Genomic DNA, 20,515 nt, shown 5'->3' with positions numbered 1-20,515 from the left:
TTGGCTCAAGCACAGGTCTGCTAAAACATCTCAGCCACCTCTGACAGTCAGTCCATCAATAGGACATTGCATTAGTCTCTAATAATGCAAATCAATGTTGTTGTACACCATGCCATTCGAAACCAAACACTTTCATGTATAGCTTTGCCAGTAAACCATAAGACTGCGTCTGCACCCTCTTCTATGCCAGTACAGGTATGCCACAAGTAACTCTTCAAGTACAACTAAATCTTAGCCAGACGCCATAGTTTTTGGAGGGCCCATGCCCATGCTAAAAAATGAGGTGGGTTCCTATAGTAGAGGGATTCATTGAAGCATTTAGTGACCAGCTTATATTCGTTTCCACCAGGAGCAATATTTTTGAGACTTGATGAGTATTTTATTAAAAATATCATATACATTGCTTAATGAATTTTTAGACAAATATTAAGTGATTGTTCAAGACATGGTTTTAGCACAGACCAGTAAAGATAATTAATATTTTGTTTTGTTGTAAAACCTTTATGGCCTTTGGCCGAAATAAAGTATTTATGAATAGGAGGGTGTTCACCGTGCCCCCTGACCAGCTTCCAACCTTCAATACTCCTCTTACTGTCTCCAAGCCTCCTCTCAATGCACGCCACAAAGACACAAACTTTCAGGGACTTATTCACAAAGGGCTTCACACTCGTGATGGAGGCCCTGCAGTCGTGGGGGAGTCTCCCCACTCGGGGTATAATTTCTGCAGTGAGAATTCTCATTGTAGAGATTAAGTCCCAAGGGCAGCGACTCCCCCACAAGTGTGGGGCCTCCGCCATGAGTGTGGAAGCCATTTGTGAGCAGGGTCAAGACTGATTTGGATGTGGCTGGGTCCAAACTGGCATGGCATGGCAAGCAAACAACGATGGCTTTAACCCAGATATGTGACTGGGGGTGAATGTTTGGTTCGTCCAGCAGTCCTTCCATCATCTGTTCTTTTTGCCATTTTTGTTGCCCTAAGTGGTGAGGGTATGCCCAGTAGTGGGTCCTGCACTCGCTGTGCAACTCGATTCAAGCTAGCAAGGCTGACTGTTCAGGCTGGTCTGTTCACATAGGGAGCAGGGTCAAGACTGATTTGCATATGGCTGGGTTCAAACTGGAATGACATGGCGAGCAAAAAAATATTAATTTAACCGGGATCTGTGACTGAGGTTAGTGTTTGATTTGTTCAGCATTCTGTCCATCATCTGTTCTTTTTGCTCTGCGTTGGGTGAAACTGTATAAATCCGCCCCAAAACCTATGCTAGACTAATGGACACACCCTTGCACTATGGCGCAAAGGTGTGTGCATGGCACACGGCAGCAAAATTCTATGCCAACGCTAGGGAGAGGGGGGGAGAGAGCCATTGTCTATGTAGATATGGTGCCATTCTGCTCTATCACTTGCCTGCAACGCAGCACAGCATTTTTTGCTGCTGCACTGCATTCCGTGCTATGTTGGTAGATCTGTACCGGAGTATGTAGGAAACAGTATTTATAAAGCACAAACCTAGCTACTAAGCTACCTGACATTGTGTAAAAAAGTTGTATTAAAGACGTATTTAGCATTAAGATTCAAATAAATTGGAGAATTAGAGACAGGTTGTATAAGAGAGAATAGTTTTACAGGTGGAGTTCTTTTCACAGCGAGTGTGCTGGGGACTTTGAAGATGGTGGTAATGTAGTTAGCTACATGACCAACTAGGGTAAACTCTCTGTGGGATGACAGAAGGGTTTTCTGTGTCATCAGTTCATCTGGCAGGTATGTGAAATGCCAATTTTTCTCTTGTATTTTGATAGAGAGCTTGCTCTCAATGAAATATTGGATATAACATAGAGCAGAGATTTTGATTTCCCTGGATCTCAAAGTGAAATTTGTGAGGGTTTAACATTATCTGGGGGCTGCTGTTGAGGTCACTGAGAGCAGAGGGCCACCCCACTGTTGTGGTGTGATGAGGGCATTTCTTGAAGAAGTGGAATGGGTGCTTGGAGCAGGTGCATACATCTCCTAAACCTTTGTTTGAGAACTACTTAGATCGAATTTTTTAAAAAAATGTAAAATAATAAAACCCTACATATTTTATTTGGGAATATGTGAGAAACGATAGCTGTCGAAAAATTTGAGAAATGTGATCTTCCTTTAAGAATCTCTTCATTACATTACTATCTGCTTAGCTGTTCTTTACTCATCTCTTTCGGGATTTGGGCTCACATTGCCCCAGTCTTCAAGCCTTGTTCCTTGCTTTAATGTTTAATTTGGCAGTGAGAGCATCTTTACAGCCCCAGTACATGAGTAGAAATGGAACTTCCACTTTTTAGAAAACGCGGGGCCTCATTTACAGTTCAGATAGAACTGAAAATCACTTGAGCTGTGGAAGAAAATCTAAAAATGGAGTAGAATACGCCAGCTGAATTTCCTCCACAATACTATTCCAATGGTGAAGGAAGTTTAGATTTTCATGTCCCTCCAAACTCTAAATGAGGCCTATTAGTATTTTATATTTTTGTGAGGGCTGCTATCCTTCCTAGCGCCGTTTTTGTAATGTTATTTCTCTCCAATTGTGATTCTACGACCCCTACTTTGACTTTTGGTCTCTGGGCATCACCAGACTCACAGTTACTCTAATCAGAATAATTTGGTATTCCAACTCCATTTGTAGCCAACTTGAACGTTAGTGCTGGTTAGCACATAGATAATTCTTTAGGATGGCTATGCCTTCAGTGAAGTTGTTACATAACAAGGGGCATTCCTTAATTCTATTTATTTTTCACTCAAAAACAATTTCACAATTTTTTTTTATCAAAGTTTATTTCAATTTGTTTTACGTAAATGTTTTTACCAAATCACATAATGAGGTTAAAGAACTAGCCGATTTTTGAGCGGTGCACTTTGAGTACAATGGCTGCATATCTGTCCATGCTACATGTCTGAGCGGAAACCTCACTTCAATCAAACTCAACTTCCATTTTTTCAAGCTGCAAAAGGGCTGGGAGCATTTGAAGGTTAAATAGATTAAATCTGGAAGCTCTTGCTTCCACACCCGTTAGCCCCTCAGAGAAGGGAAAAATACCCCTGCAGTGCCACTTCAGACGGTGCTAAGAGGTAACAAGATGTTAAAGTGAGTTTGACAAGGACATGACTAAACTCATACTAAACAACAATGTGTTTCTGTTCAAGGACCAATGGTATAGACACACTCAAGGAGTTGCCATGGGGTCCAGATTCTCTCTGTCATATGCTAATATCTTCACTGGATGGCTGGAGGAAAATTGGATCTGGGGCCCCAGGGGCACTCCTTGGAATGATGCAATTCTATATTTGGGGAGATATATTGTCGACTGCCTCATGATATGGACTGGAACAATAGAGAAATTGCACCAATTTTTCGATCATCTGAACAGTAATGAGTCTAACAGTACATTCACTTTTCAATATAGTCAGAACAGCATTGGTATTTTTTATGTGGAACTTTATATATGTGATAACAAGATCCACAGCAGACTTTACCACAAACCTACTGCATGTAATGCAATTCTCCATGCGTCAAATGCACGCCCCAAGCAACAGATAATACAATAAAACTAGGCTGACAAGAGCCACAAACAAGATCAATAAAATCAGCAGACAGGAGACACTTAAAGATAAAAATAAGAAAAAGGACAAATAGACAAAATCCATTTTGTCACGGACTACACAACAAAATCCATTGTACTGGTTAAAGAAACATTAGCATGTACTAAGTGTGGATAAGACACTTGAACATTTTGCCTTATCAAGACCCAGTATCGCCTACCACAAGGGCAGGTGCTCTAAAATCCTCCTCAGTCCAAGTTACCCAACACAGACCCCTAAGGAGCACTGGGTTACACTGCACACACTAGGGTTTACAAATGCGCGCTCAACAAGAAAAAACAATTCAATGGCCCCTCATGAAAAACTTATAATGTAGCTACACATATAGCAGAATGTCCATCGCAAGACAGACACAGAACATTCAGGTTTTTTGTCATTGATCACATACCAGGGGGTAATAGAGAGCTGACCCTATGGAGAAAGGAGGCAATGTGGATTCTACGTATGAGAAGTGTGGAAATCGGACTGAATACAGACCATGAGATGCAATATTTTCTGGGGGAATGATACATACAGGAATCAATTGTCATTTGACTATTGAATAGAATCACAACAAGAACTCAATAGGGATGTTTCATGATTAAATACTGTCTAATGTTGAGCTCTTCCAAACAGCTGTGAGCAATGCAAGACACCAGTGAATTTTAGTGAGACTAAGCGCAAAGAAACTATGATTATTACCCATCTCCATACTGAATGTATAAATGTCATCATAAAGTGGGTAACGATAATGAATTATGCATGTGATATCCGCAAATCTTTTGATGAATACAAAATCTCTTAAGAACCATGTATGTATATCATATAATAATTGTCATATGGATATATGTTGATATTAAAGGGAAACATGAGAAAATCATATAAAGAAGGATTATACCATCCTAGGCTTTGCCCTTGTGCTGCCTTCCTGATATACAATTCCAACCATTGTTATTTGACAGGAGGTAAGGGGTTTTTAACCGTTCATAATATCACCAAAACTGGTGACCTACTTTCTTTGAAGGCACTATTCAAACTTTTTTTTTTATATCTACAACAAAAGGATCAACATCACTTCGAACGAGTTATTGAGGCTTTCAACACTCGTCTATATCGTTGATGGTGAAGTCCAACACATACAACTCCTTTTGATGTGAGATAATTCAAATACATATATAACAATAACAAATCATACTGTCAAAAGTTTGTTTTCACATTGTTGCCTACATATTGGCCAAGACCATATCTGATGAATACGTATATATCTTCAGTATGATTGGGCTTTGATAAGTGATAGGACACTCTGATAACAGTGATATATAATATATTCCAATATGGTGACCATGCTCGATATTAAAATAGGGAGCAAGAAAGAACAGTCCTCTTTCACTGGTTGCGTGCACGTTAATTAAGGGATTCTTGGCGCATTTGAAACACAGCGTACTCGCTGCAATCCATCTCAGAACACACACACCATACCACTAAGCATGAATATGTTGCTTCTTAATATGGGCAACAATGAGGGATATTACTATTGGCTAATTTTCTGAAATGGTGCCAGGTACAATTAAAACATATAACATATTTGGTCTTTCAAAGGGATGGTTACACTCCCGGATGATCCATTTTACTAATGATGGGGGGTACTACTATTTGGTTAATTTTCTGGAATGGTGCCAGGTACTATTAAACATATAACAAATGTCCGCTTTTTAAAGGAATGGGCACACAACCGAATAATCCGCTGTACTACTAATGAATCAACATATTATTACCATGAAATGACCTTGTGCAAAGCTCATGCTAAAAGAGAGAAGAAATGAGACAAAGCGGGATGGAATTACAACCACTTGTGTCTGTCTGGTATTTCTGTTTATAGAGATGGTAGCTTAGAAAAGTTTTTGATTATTGACCATCCACTGAAAATAGACTTTTTGATGCTTTGGTTTTGATTACTGTTTCTGAATCCAATAGGAAGTAGTGAAGTAAAGAATAGGTAATGTATGAAAAGCTAAAACACACTTAGACTCCTAAACTTCGGTTTTCATCTGATTAAAGGGTGGGCACAATCACTGATAAGAATTTTAAAAGGCCCCCACAAATAAGGTTGGCATGTACAAAGGCAACAGAAGGAGTGATCCCATTAGTTCAATGGTAGAACGCAGCTGTTCACCAGCAAAACCACACATTGTTCTGCACTCTTGAAACTGTATATATAGACTGATTTTGTTCATGCTTCACTGTTAAATTTGAATTACGATATATTGAACTAAGCAACATATGCATTTAATACTATCTCCATATACAATCTATGTATCATCGGTTTCCACAGACTAGATCTTAATAAGGATGGTGTGAATAAAAAGATTAAAGACACAATGGTCACCGAAGGTTGGTGTTACAATGCAATAAGGCTACAGAGTGCTCTGATGTAGTGACTTTACACTTCTGTGCTTCATTTTAGCCCCGAGTAAGTCACAGGATATTTCCCTTGTTAGCGATGAAACACATATTGGCTAAAAGATTTCAGTCACAGAACAATAGAAACAATAAAGGAAGAAACAAAGAAGAGAACAGTTAACAAACTTAGATTTTTTATTGAATGTATACTTTAGTGTGATCTTGAGGATGAAATGTACATTTAAATTTAAGGTATGTAGGTTTGTGTGGACCGTAGAAGTGCCTGATATATTTCTCTAATTGTGCAAGCACTCTATTCATAATCCTTTATGCAGCACACAATTCAGTCTGAATTTATTGGCACTTAATAAAAAGTGTTTATTGCTACCCACTTTACCCATCAATCTTAGAGTAATACAATCTGCAATGGTTCAACTTATGCCTTGCTAACCTGCTAGCTCTTTGAAGTAAGTATTTATTACATTGAGCTTTTACAGCAGGTTTGTAACTTGCAACCTACTGGTAACACAACTTTTGGACCTCTGCACTGATTATACATAGCATAATGATATTCCTATTAGTATGATGAATACAAAGTGCAGTGTTTTATTAAAATAAACAGTCATTAATCCACTGAGCTACCTTACCAGAGATTTCACACAGACCTCTTCAGCAAATACATTAACCACCAGAGTTATCTGAACAGTGCTATATCCTGGATGCTCGTAGGTCTCTGCACCAAGTGTCAAAACCCTATAAGCTAGTTTAAACTTCAATCTGTTTGTGACCAACTAAGTGATCCATGGCAGCATATTATGATCCTTTTTCTTAATGCCAACTTGTTTTCAGGTGTAGTTTGCATAAAAAAAAGTAAGCAAAAGGAAAACAACAGATACGTATACGCTGTCAGACCACAGTCATACTACCTTTGACTTTGCTCCCCATGACTTCGCCCCACATGACTCAGCCTGCCGTGATTCTAACCCTTTTCTATTGCCTCTTTGTCACCCGCTGGATGTGGATTTTTGTACTAAATATTTTCCTTTTCCAGCACCTGTGATACATTTTATAATGGTGTTCTAACAAAAATAATAAACACAAAGTGCAGCATTTTATTAAAATATCCTTTTAATGTCCTTGTTGTGTTTAGTGCTGGAATTGGACAAAATTTACCCCGGGAACCCAGAAATTGTGCTGAGGGAAGGGGGAGGAGTCACAAGGGATAGAGCTTGAAAAGAGAGTCTGACTGTCAGCGTATATATTTATTTATTTTTCAAAATCGGATGCAAAGAAATTGGCAATATGGACAAATGTGACACAAATCTGTTCAACCTTATTTGATTATAAAAAGGCTGCATTTTGAAAAACCTTACAGGGTTAAGACATCTGCTCCAGTGATCTCTCTGTGCCAAGAAATGTTGAGTAAATTATAATAGTAGTAATATAACCCTGGAGGTTAATGCAGCTTTAGGAGACTTCTGTGTTTTGTCCAATCATAGTTTGGACTTATAAAGTATCATAAGGGGTTTATGTGCCTGCTGGAAAGCACATTATGTAACATGCAGACAAGAGACTTGTAGTTTATGTAGATAGGTAAGAGGGCTACTGCCTTTGACACTGAATTCATGTTGTAACTTCCTTGTTCATAAGTTGCAATTCTTCTAATATAGCACAGTGATCTGTTTACTGACTTTGAGGGGTTGCTTGCAAACTGTATGTCATGGGTTTAGATCCTTATTATTTTTTCCTCAATCTGTTGTTATTTTAGGACTGCAATTAAGGGGTTCCCTGGAAATTAATAAAGACTTATTAATACAAACAACCCCGATCACTGCGTTACATTTTATATCCTGACTTTGTATTGTTCCTAAGTGTTCACTCTTAACATATTATTTCTACAAGTGTGAAAGATTTGTTATTCCTACACCTTGTAACCCTCATTGTCTCAAGTAACATTTCTGTACGTCGATTTGCACACTTGTATTATATATTGTGTCTTTGTGTGTGATGTAAAGCGGTCTGACACCCTACACTGGGATGAGCAGTGCCATAAAAGAACTAAATAGAAAATGAATCATTATTAGAGTAATTATTCATACAATCACATGAATCATGCATTCTTACATTCCATGCATATGGAATGCATGGGGGGGTTGAACAAAGCCAACAACCTGCTTCTATGTCATAGTTGTGCTAAAGTACTTGTAAAGTGATAAGAAGCTGTGTGTCTTTGTTTCCGTCCATTGGCATGTAGATATGAGGTTCCAGATGTCTCCCAGCCAGGATGCTACTAAAACAACAGGAGGGCTGACGGCCCTTTAAATCAGGCCTTTAGTTTGTGCCTGGCTGGAATAGAAAATAAGAAATTCAGCATATTTTCCTGGGTTGACCAGATCCCAGATCCGGAGCACTCTCCCTACTTTCCAGCACTAGTTGTGTCTAAATATTTATATGGAGTGTTGTAACTCAGACACCTATGCATCTACCACTGCTTTATGTTTTTTCTGACAATATATATGTCAAGGCTCTGTAAAGCAATATTCTTGTTACATAATATGCAAGCAAGTCAGAAGCCTTTTTGAATAGTTTGAAAAAAGATATGGCACATAATTATGTGCTAAAAATTATCTACTATATTTGATGATAATATTCGGATATTTCGGATACTATTTATTTGTATCTGATGTATTTTTGGTTTGGATGTGCCATTTAAGTTGCATATTTATTAGGAAAACAAAAAGAGAACACAGAAGTAAGTTTTAACATGTTCTCCATGTTTTCTCTGTGTTCAATATTTCTCATAAGTGAGTGAAAGCATTTAAACATTACACATTGCCTCTTTAACATTTTTATTGGAATTATTTGAATGATATCCCACTTACCTCTCGTGTTACAAAGCATTCAAATGGAAATGCTAAAATCATAGTGACTCCATAGCAAAACCTCCCAAATGTAGCAAGGTCGTCATCTCTGCAATAATTCTCAAATATATTGCCTACAAACAAATTATAAAATGTGAATTGGTTTCTGGAACTAAAGAATGTATATAAATAGTAGATAGCTTCTGCTTCTTATTACATCAGCAACAACCATATTTCTCAGCACATGAAATAATATGTTTGCACAAATATATAGTACTGCTACTTCATTAAACATGAAGACACTGATAAGTATTCTTTGTGCAGTAATATTTTTATTATCCGATAATTATTAACTCTGGAGATACCGCTTAACGTATCTGATCTGTACACAGAAAGCCCTCCAGACATTGCTTGTTGCAAGTGTCATCCACATATTGACGTCGTCATATTCTGCATCCATTGGTATATTGTAACTGCTATGCATGATGTAGGGAGTTCTGCCCATGCACCAGCAGGGCCTGCTTTAGGGCAGTGCAACTGGGGAGCGGGCGCTGACTAGGGGGGGTGAAGGGGTGAGGGGGGATTGGGAGGCACTGTGCTTAGCAATGACTTATGATTTCAAAACACCTACTGTATGGTTCCTTGTGCATCCAGCTTTCAGGCAGCAATAAAAATGCCAAGATAACTCTTGTGATTAGAGTTCCAGTTAAAGAGAGATATCGAAGTTTAGACTTGTGGCATAAAGTAGCACAGAGGGTTAATATGCCTGCGACAAAGAACATGTAGCATGCAGATCACAAATCTGTATTTTGTATGGATAGCTGAGTGGATTACTGCTTTTGTCACAGAGATCCTTGTGTTACTGCAGTACATAAGATACATACCTAATATAGAACAGTGACTGTCACAAACTGTCCTCAAAGAGCTGCATGCAAAGTACATTATGTTTTTTCCCCCAATCAAAACTGATTGTTGCACCAGGCGCCACCAGCGCTAAAGCTAGCCCTGTGCACCTGCATACAGCCATTTCCTATTGCTCTGGTCAGAAGAGCTGGACATTACAGAGAGGAGTGCCCAGTTGACTGTCCAGTCTTCTCCTATTCAAGGAAACTCACTGTAGTAATGAAACAGTAAAATCCTTTTTAGGTCTCACTACCTAAAACCTTGGCTGTCTATTGTGAGATTCTTGACATAAACGGATGAAAAATAAGTATAAAGAAGTATATAGAGAGAACGGCCTCAGCCCTCTCCAGCCTTTGGCTTTTATGTGTTTCTCATGGTTTGTTCCTGCTTCAATGGGTGTCTGTCAAGACATTTTAAGTATTATTATGACAAGCAGTCCTTTTATCATGCTGCAGATACAACATGATGTTTTTGATGTGCTTACTTTGCTGTACAACAACATTTTAAATGCTCATTTGTGACAACACAGCCTACTGTTTGGATGCCTGAGCCAGTCCTAAAACGAAATACCTGAGCCATTCAATAATCAATTTGTGTGTCTATTTATTTTAGTTTGATGTCATGATAACATGTTGGATTGACAACTTTTCTGTTCACAAAGTAAAGATATGCAGACATGCAGTCTTCTTTAAGGAGCAACAACTGTGCTAGCCCTTTGTGATTTTATTTTCAATAGTTTGCTTTATATGTCTTTTACGTTCACCACATACAACAAATCCAAGTTTGATTTTTTTTGTCTCAATTTAATAACACTTCTTTGTGGACAGGGCACTACTTGGATACTGCAATCTGTGCAGCAAAGGGTCCCACTGTAAATCAAATTATGGTTGTAATTGGTTATTATTATTATTGTTGTTATTAAGGAAGCGTTCCTATGTGCACAGAAAGCACCCATCTATAAGCAAAAATGGGCTTGTTATTAACAATTATATAATTGTAAGCCAGAAGTCTACAAAATGATTTAATAGTTAACGTTTATAAGTAATGTCATTATGTCCTACCATTTCCCATCTACCATACCATACTTAATCTACCTTATCTAACCAACATTACATATCATGCGTATCTGCCATACTTAACCTACCTTATCTAGATGCCAAATACCATACTTACCTACCAGACTGAGCATATCTGCCATATCCACATTCCATCCCTAGCCTACTCTGCCACCCTATCATCCTTACCAAATCCACCATTACCTACCCACAATAACTAGGCTGCAATACCTTAGGTACCTACCATAACTGCCTCCTATACCTAACTTATCATACCTACCAAACTTACAGGCCATGGTGACCATACCTACTTATCTATCATACTTACCCAACATCACTACCATACGTACCTACCATACCTAGTTTACTACATCTACCTGCCATTCATACCTACCAAGCGCAACCTGCCTAGATTACCTACACTTCCAGATCTACTTTACCTAACCTACCATACCTATCAACCCTAGCTCTGATAAACTTTAAGGCATGGGTAAAGTGGGAACCATCCAAGAACTCCCCTGGAAGGGTGAACTTTCTTTATCTCCATCTTGCCTCTGTATTTCTATCTTGATCTGACTCCTGCTCTCTGCCTACTGCTACCCCTTTTGTTTCTCTTTGCCCAGTGTCATCTTAAGGATTTTGATGTCCCTCAAAAGACATGTCAACTGTTTTGTGTGACATTATGTCTGAAGATTAATTTGGCATCAAGCTGACTGAAGTTAGAAAAAATGGACAATAAAATATAAACATTTTTTGGACAGGTGTCCCTGATATGTGTCCTGATCAGGGCCCCAAAAATCCTTAAAATGACACTGCTTAGCCTACATTTACTTCTGCAGTATGTGTATCCAACGCCTGTCCTGAGGTGGAGGGTTTGTGAAAGAGGGGCAAGATATGGTTGTGGCAATTTGAGCAAGAGGACTTAACTAGTTTCTGAGACTGCTAAAGGTTTGAATTAATCTTTCTACGCCACATGATTTGAGATTAGGTTTGTCATCTTGGAATTTATATTTATTGAACGCATATCTTGTATGTTTGAATATCCGTGTGGAAGACTTATGACATTGTCCCTATTACCTTTCTAAAAATCAGAGAGCTTGAAAGGGTTCCGCTTCTTTTTTGACCAGCTGTGATGAAGCTGGCCGTAAATTCACACTATTACTCTTTCCTCCATTCTCTTTGTGTTTCCTTTGTGGTATGTGTAAAGCACTCAAGGCTCCTCAGTAAAATGTAAATAAAAGCAAATTAAAAAAATATAAGGCAGTAATAGTTAAACCTTACTTTTTATTTGCCATTCCAACGCATTCCAAAATATCTATGAGCCCAGATTGATGGTTATCAGTGGCCTGTTACGACAAAGAACCTTCTTAGATGATCTTCTCTATGACCAGTTTTTGTTTTTCGATGAAAACTGCTTTAACTCTTGGTAAATACTTTTGGGTGGGAAAACTGGTGAAGCAGCTATAACAGGGTTTGAGGGCTCTTGAAATATACCAATTAGTTTCCTAGCAATGTTTGGAACTGATTCAATCCTTCTAGATTAATAATCAGACATATACCATATTTTGTATGCCTACGTGTAACATAAGTTTTTACCTACACAACTAGATAATTTGCTACTTAGCTCCAGATCTCAACAGGCAGTTATCCCTTTATTATCCCATTTTGGTTATGTGACACATAACCATCTGGCTGGGGAACTTTGCCAGGCTATTTACAGAACTACTAGTCCTGAGTGTGATAGACCTTGTTTTTTCATTGACGCCTTAGTGCCCTATACAGAACAAAGCTCAACCACTGGAAAGTCCATTTTTGTAAAATGTCAGTTGCGTCATTTGGACTACAAGGTCTAGTATTTAGTAAAATCACTTTCTTTTATTTATTTTGTGCTCCATTAACCCACACCTCTAATAAAAAATAATAATATTAGAAGATTGCAATGCTGAGAGCTGCATTGAAGGGAAAGATGAAGCTCAGGGACAATATGGGATGGTATAGACATTCTACACCAGCATTCTAATATTTGTCTTTCTGTTTCTCCATGTTTCATTTAGAAGACTGTATCCTCAGAGGATAGAATGTTCTAATAATGTCAGAGCCCTTCTGCCTCAGGCTATACTGGTTATTAAAGGCCCTCCTCCTTGCTATGCGCTGTTGCCTGTGACTTGGGCTTCTAGCTTAGGTTCGTAGCATTTAACAACTGGTATAGCCATCGCCCTGAGGCTATATTAGAACATTGCAATAATGGGAGCTTAATTGAAAACAATGATGGGGCTCAGGGCCAGTATGGATTGGCACAGACCTTCCTATACAACATTCCAATTTTTGAATATTTTCCCTTTTTAATGTATAACATTGTACACCAGTGAATGTACTATTCTAATAGCATCATAGACCTTCTGTATTGTGCTAAAATGGTCGTTAAATGCACTCACCCTCTTTATAGGCCCTCGCCTGTGGCTCCAGCCTTCTATAACTCGGCTTCAGGGGCTTAAATAACCAACATTGCCCTCAGCAACAGGCTCAAATGCTTAATTTGTTTCTTTCATCTAGATCATGGAAAGCCGAGTGCAGGATCGTCTAACCTTAACACTGGTGGAACTCTCCTGTGCAGCAGCATTTAACTTATTCTCTAAACTCATGAAGAATTTATTAGCTGTGTTACAACTGTGTGACAGTCAAGGGCCCTGCTTATTAACACCCACTAACATATAGTCAGAATGAGTGAAACAGGAGAAGCACTGAAGGGAAACCAAATGGAGTAAAAAAAGACATCTGGTTCATAAAATAGGATATAATTAATTATTTAAATTATTATTATTCTTTACAGCTGGAATAAAGAAAATGTACTGCTAAGTAAAAGTTTCAATTTGGCATAACCTCAAATGTCACAAAATACCCAAGAACAAAATTTACATGGCTCCTTTCCTGAAAATTACAATTTAAGAATATTTCTTTCCCTCATCTATCAACAATCAAAACCAAAATATGTAAGTAAAAAAAAAACTAATATACATTTTTTAAGACTCAATTACTGATTCATGAAGATTTACAATTAAGGGCCTCATTAGGATGTCGATCGGAAAGCCTCCGACCGCAGGTTGGAGACTTTACGACCAACATCCTAGGTTTTAATCCAAACCGGCTGGTCATACTGCCGGCTTCCGACGGGCTCATGGAGTCCGTCAGTCAGTCGAAACCCACCATAATCCCGTGCGGACGGCGTTTCCGCCGTTGAGATTATGATGTTGATTACCGACAGGCTTTCCATGTCAGGCTTTCCAACATGGAAAGCCTGTCAGAAAGTGACTTTGGGTGCCCCTAGCCTGGTCTCCTTCTTCCTGTAGGCTCCGGCTGGGGATAGAGGAAATCCCTGCACCGTGTGGTAGGCACTGTGAGGTGCTTCCCTTACGGTGCAAGGATTTACACAAGTTCCCACAGAGAAATGGGAGTTTGCGACCGCACCATGTGCGTTAGCATCATAATATGGTGGTCAGAAACTCAGAGATATGGTTGGTCGGTTCACACACCGAAAGGGTGTCGGGTGGACTCAAATCCACCACACATTGTACTTAGGGCCTAAATGTTTGATAGTATACTCTTTTCAGTTACAATAAATGAATATTTCCTATTGAAGCGTGATTCAAATATCATCTTAGAATCAGACTTGCTATCAATGCGATCACTTATTTTTTTTCAAATCTTGCACTCGCTACCCCTTAGGCACTCCATAGCCACTTTTTTCTTTAATCGTATATTTCTGTTATTCTATGACAAACTTCCAGTGCTTGTGTGCTATTAAGGCTTAGCTCAAGAAGGGATCATTGCGATATGTTTGGCTCCAATACAATACACTTATTAAAGTAACAATAAATGTGTGAATGCTCAGCCAGGATTGTGGGTTTTCATACAGATAGAACACTGTAATAATAGCTAGAGCCCATTCATCACTTAGCTCCACCCCACATGCGAAGCAAAAGTACTGGAAATGGTAGCATTCCGTGTATTCTAACACTCACTTAGTACCTGTGTCCAGGGCTGGCCCTAAATCGGTCAGCTCCATGTCTGAAAAGAACATTTGGTGTTTGTTGTGGGGGTGGGGATCTTTGTGGTGAGATGGCATGAGGTGTGAGGAAGATGGTAGGAGAGAGGAGGGTTGATGGGGTGCTAACAGTTACGCTGAGATACATCAAGGGCTGATTACAAAGTCCTCAACGGGACCTGTTTGAGACCAAGTGGAATTGACGAGCTGCTGTCTGCATGACATTAAGCCTGGCAGCTTCCTGCTCACCTCTCAGAATATTGGAACCCTGGACCTAGGCCTAGCTCGCCCATGCCCAAAGCCTGCCCTGCATGTTCCCTAATACTGTAGGTGACAGAAGGGCAGTGCGTCTGGCCCACCCCATTCAATACAGTGCAGGCTCTAAGGGAAAAAATATAATTAAGAATGTCACATGTTGCCTTCTTATTGCATTATTTAGTCAGCTCTCCAAAATAAATTAGTCATCCACTGCTGCACAATTCTGGTGGCTATACCTGGGATGCAGCTAGTTTTCTAATGAGAATATTTACTCATTCTTACCTTGTGACTAAAAATACTGCAGCTTCTATATGTATCTATGCATTCATGGAAAGAAAACAAAATGCTGTTGCACATTTTTTTTTAACTATGCTTCAAATAAATAGCAATTCAATATATCTAAATCGTTTTCTCCTTTTCAAAAGAACTGCACTGAGCCACTTAACTTTCATATCTGAACTCATTCCACTTGCAAATGAGCAGTTTTATATCATGTAAAAGAATCTTCTTTGGCAGCCCATAATAAACCTAATTAAGGGCTACCAGTATCATTCCTATGAGTCATTGTTATGGAATTAGGACATGACTCAAAAGAAATTTAAAAAAAAAAAGAATGTAATATCCCCCACGATTGCTGAATGTTTTGTAAAGATATGCGCAATCATCAGACTATAACAAAAAATCAAATATTTGATAACTACATGTTATTGTTTGAAATCTCTTTAAAATTATGAAATCTTTCCAGTGACGTGATACCACAGCTGCCAAGTGACACAAGTCATATGTGACACCTTCAGGCAGTTCTGGAATTTTTGTCAGGAGTACTTTGTAGCATTTTAGAGGCCATACTCAGAAAGGCCATGCATGAGAGTCCCATGCATAAAAAAACACAAAATCACAGCATTCACTTAATTTACCACGTAATTGATTTCAAACTGAAGAATGGTCGCCTCTGCATCTTGATCATTCTATTTGCCATTGTCAATGGTCTACCCTTTGCCACCTTTACATACCCTGGTAAAAAGGCCATGTTTCCCAGATTTACTAAAGTTGCAATTTCCTGCATAGCAATTTGGGAAAAGTGCGACCTAGATTTCCACACTTGTTTCACTTCAATTTGTGTCCTTTCCCACTACTAAAACTCTCCACTCCAGTTTTCTGTGATACCAATTTGTGTTCCATTACTCACTGCACCAAACCTCCCTTTATCTCTTTTACCCATCAAGAAGTATGCTCCATAATCTCCACAATATCCAAAGCTTCTTTGAGGTTCGGATTCTTTGATAGCAATTTTTCTTGTACTCCGTTGTAATTTGTACAACATAACACTTGGGGCCAGATGTACTACCCTTACATTTATTGACTTGCACATTGCGTCGCTTTGCGACTCGCAAAAGGTAAATTACAACAGTGTCTCAGACACTGTTGCGATTCCTAATAGAGTCACAAATTGCCTGCCTCATTAATATTCAGGAGGCAGGTGCTATTTGCGACCCAATTAGTAATGGCCAGCACTCACAGGGATGATGGCCTGCTGGGGTCAGCAGACCACCATGTCTGTGACTGCTTTTTTAATAATTCTGTTTTTTTTTCTCAATTACAGCCTGTTTTCCTTAAAGGAAAAGGTGATGCATTTAAAAAAGACGAATGAAATGTTTCTGTTTCATTAGGTCGAGTCTAGAGTCAGCGCGCAAGCGCTGCTCTGGTGAAGATCTGCTGTAGGTCAGTACGTGAGGGAAGCCCCGCTCACACTCCCACTTATATTTTTCATTGGCTTGTGTCTTTGTCCTTTGTAAATGCTGCCTTTAAATTCGTTTATAGGCTTGTCAGTCCCTCCTCATTACAGCTATGTTGTCATTTGTATCCTCCCATGGCTACTGGCTCCTTTACTTCGAATGTTAAATGGATGGTGTTATTTAAACTGTGAGCAATATTTTCTTTAATGAGGTTCTCCTGCTGCCTTCTCTAGTCCCCCCTCCTCCCTCCCGTTGTCCGTGCCTTCTCACCCCCTCCCCCGCCCGCACTCCCGTTGTCCATGTCTTTTTGCTCCTTCTCCCCTCACTCTGCCCGCACTCCCGTAGTTCGTGCCTTCTTCCTACCTTACCCCGCCCACACTCCCGTTGTCCGTTCCATCTCCCCCCTCACTCCCATTGTCTATACCGACCCCCCACCCTCCCTCCCGTTGTCCGCGATGACTACTTTTGCAACGTAATAGGTCTGGCATAAATGCAGGTCCTATTGCATTGCAAATGCTTTTTTCTAGTTGTTTACTTTTGTTTCAATCGCGGCACCCACGCTTTAGCTGCAAACATGTTAAGCTAAAGTGCAGGCACCGCGATTACTTCAAAAATGAAGAAATAGAAACTTTTGAAGCATTTGCGTCACCCGCGTTTTAGGTTGGGATGTTTCCAGCTGAAGCATGAGTGCCGCGATTGCTTTGAAATGCAATAGCTCTCGCATTACTGAAAGTTTGAGCTATTGGAGTATGCAACACCAATAGCTCAAACTTTCAGCAATGTGAGACCTATTGTATTGCAAATGCTTGTTTGCATCGGTGCCCATGTCTCTGCGTGTTAGTCTGGGAGATAGTTGTTTGTGGTAGTCTGAGACACAGTGTTTCATGGCTGGGTTCTTTTTGTATTCTTCTAATCAACGAAAATAGAAAGCAAGAAAGAATCATACCACTTCCGAGTAAATACTAGCACGCCTGTCACAACGATTATTGGGAAGCTTATCTCGGAAAATGCAAACAGCTATATGTGCATAAGAAATGGCCGTCTGCCTTCAGACGGTTAAGAAGAAAAACACAGTAATAATGCATGTTTGTGTAGATCCCGAAGAGATGTCGACTACTCTCGACAGCAAGCGAGACACCGTCCCCAGTGCACATAAGCAGACCTAATCTGCGTGTGTTCCGTAGACTTCCTGGCATGTACAGCGATTAAGGTAACAACTGTCTCAATAAACAAATTACGCACCTAGGCACAGGCGTGATACCTCTTGCTCTGCCATGCTATTAATTGAATTTTGTTGGTCACATGAAGGTTAAAAAAAAAAGAAAATCCATGGAGGAGGAGAAGAGTTGTTCGCGTAGGTGCCATGGCAGATGGAAAGAAACAGGTACATATTTTATTCCACCCCCTCATGTGCCTGCAGACTGCTGGAGTGGGGTCTACGAGCAGCGTACTGTGCTACGAGAATCCACGCGCCGGTGTTGTTAATCGATGGTGTGAGTGAAGCTGCAGGAAGACTATGGGGCATATTAGCAAGGGCCGGATCCCCGCTTTATCTGCACTTTTTGCCGATAAAGCGGTGATTTTTTTATCACCCAATTACCAAGCTGTCGCTAACAACAGTTAGCGACAGCTTCCAGGCGATTGCGACCGGTTTGGGGCCCGCTTTGCATGTCAGCGATATTTATCGCTAATGACATGCAAAGTGGGCATACTCAAACTGGTAGCGACTGAAAGCAGTCGCTAACACGGCTATCACCTATTAGCAATACCCGCGGCGCGATAACCGCGATTAGTGCCAGGATTTTACACCTGGTAAAAACCTGACTTAGCCATATTAGTCAATGGGAGGTGGATTCTACGGCTAAGTCCCTACCTGCCTATTAGCGAGATTTACCTTAGCGATAGGATTTTTGTCGCTGGAAATTTCACGTTGAAGATGGGATTCGCCGCTATCGCTGGATTCTTATCGCCGTGGAGATAAACATTGGTAATACTGCATTATCTCTGCGACAGAATCCAGCGATAGGAGGCGATAAAAAAAAACGTGCTATGCGCGGTTTGAGATAATTATCGCAAGTTGTTGCTAATATGCCCTTAAAAGACAAGCTGCTTTAAAGCGAGCCTACGTGAAGCAGAAATTATGCGATATTTTACCCTAGCCTCCCGTGCACGTAGTATATTGGTTGTCAAACAACACCTATACATTTGGTTCTTTATCGTGATAATGTGCAGCGCATGCCGACATACTGTGATCACACGGGAGCGTTGCTGAATACCACGGGCCGTGCTCATTTGCTGAGCACCAAGGACCGTTGCCTGCAAATTCCAAGGTAAGGCATCTAAAACTATTGACAGACAAGGCTGCATTCTCAATCATCTCTATTACGTCAAAGCTGTGTGCCTCTCGGAGCTATAGGCAGTTGTTCCGGATGAATACCTTCCACACATTACTTCCCAGATTGTCTCCCTCGCAGTGATGTCAGGATCGTGCGCATTAATTAAAATGAGCAGTCAGTGCCCCTGTATTACACCTGCATTACACATGTTCCGCTTTGTAATCTTGCCTTTGTCAGTGAGCGCATTACCGGAACGTTGAGATAAATAGTCCATCTAATTGCTGGTATCATTGGCAGCACTTACATATCTTCATGCTACAAGGTGAGGAAGTGTGCACAACACCCAACACTTAACATTTAACTCAAGGATTGTCTGACCAGACGTTGGGGCGCCTTGTTCTTTTTCACAGGCATGAAGCCATGGTTCTTGAGCACAGTGCATGTAACATGCGAAGTCCTCTCCGCAGTGACACCCGGTTCCCACCCGTGGCTCATGGTCCCTTCTTACTACTTGAACCCACCAGTACCCCCACCGTGGTCATCATGGCATCCAGGATTGGCAATACAACGGGTGCAGGTTTCAGACAGAGTTATCCCATTTGACTTCGACATCACTAGAGCCAGTATGAGAAGCTGAAGTTTTTGCTATGCAAATGTGTGCAGGAAAGAGCAACTTTTAATAAAAAGCGACTACTTTCCCATATGTTAGAAAGTAAATAACTCGATAAAACAGAAGAGTATCAGTAAAAAAACTAAGAAATTGACACATATTAACATGAGTATTAACCTAAATTAATCTTTCCTAAGCAAACATTTCATCTGTGTCATGGTCTCATCATTTCTACATGGAAATGTGAGCAATGCTGCAAAGAATGGCCCTAGCATTTCTTTCTTTGTAAAGGAAATTGCACACTTACCAATGTTCCTATTTGAGGAATACATTCATAATCAGTGTATCCACTACAATAAAACCATATATGTCACTCTCTACTCAATAGGTGCCTTTAATGTTCCCGTCACTTCAACAAAACGTACTGTATTATGGGGACAGTGCTGATGAACTGGTATACAATGAACATTGGCACTGGCAACAGTGGGACCCACTAACCCCAATTCAAGCTGCCTGCTGATTTAGTCCCTTTTTCACTAAGATTTGCCTCATCAACTTCACAATAAAAAGGGGCATACGATTTAGACATGTTAATTCTTTATGCGTTTGTAACACACGTGCTTTCGTTCCATGTTGAGTAAGTAAGGAACCATAACATCATTTCATGCCAGAAGCAATCTAAGAAGGGACTGATGTAAACATTC

General features: G+C 39.9%; 1 protein-coding gene across 1 annotated transcript in view; it reads right to left on the bottom strand.

Annotated features, from left to right (window-relative positions):
* The window catches only part of SLC38A11 (solute carrier family 38 member 11), a 336,603-nt gene that overhangs the window by 38,925 nt on the left and 277,163 nt on the right, over positions 1-20,515 (bottom strand). Inside the window, exon 11 of the mRNA XM_085646219.1 lies at positions 8,893-9,005. Within this exon, the coding sequence (XP_085502345.1) occupies positions 8,893-9,005 (113 nt within the window). The remainder of the gene's footprint in view (positions 1-8,892; positions 9,006-20,515) is intronic.

This window comes from Triturus cristatus, chromosome 3_1, assembly GCF_964204655.1.
Source record: "Triturus cristatus chromosome 3_1, aTriCri1.1, whole genome shotgun sequence".
NCBI lineage: Eukaryota > Metazoa > Chordata > Amphibia > Caudata > Salamandridae > Triturus > Triturus cristatus.
Note: the sequence above shows the minus strand (reverse complement) of the source record. Positions and strands in the feature narration are given on the sequence as shown.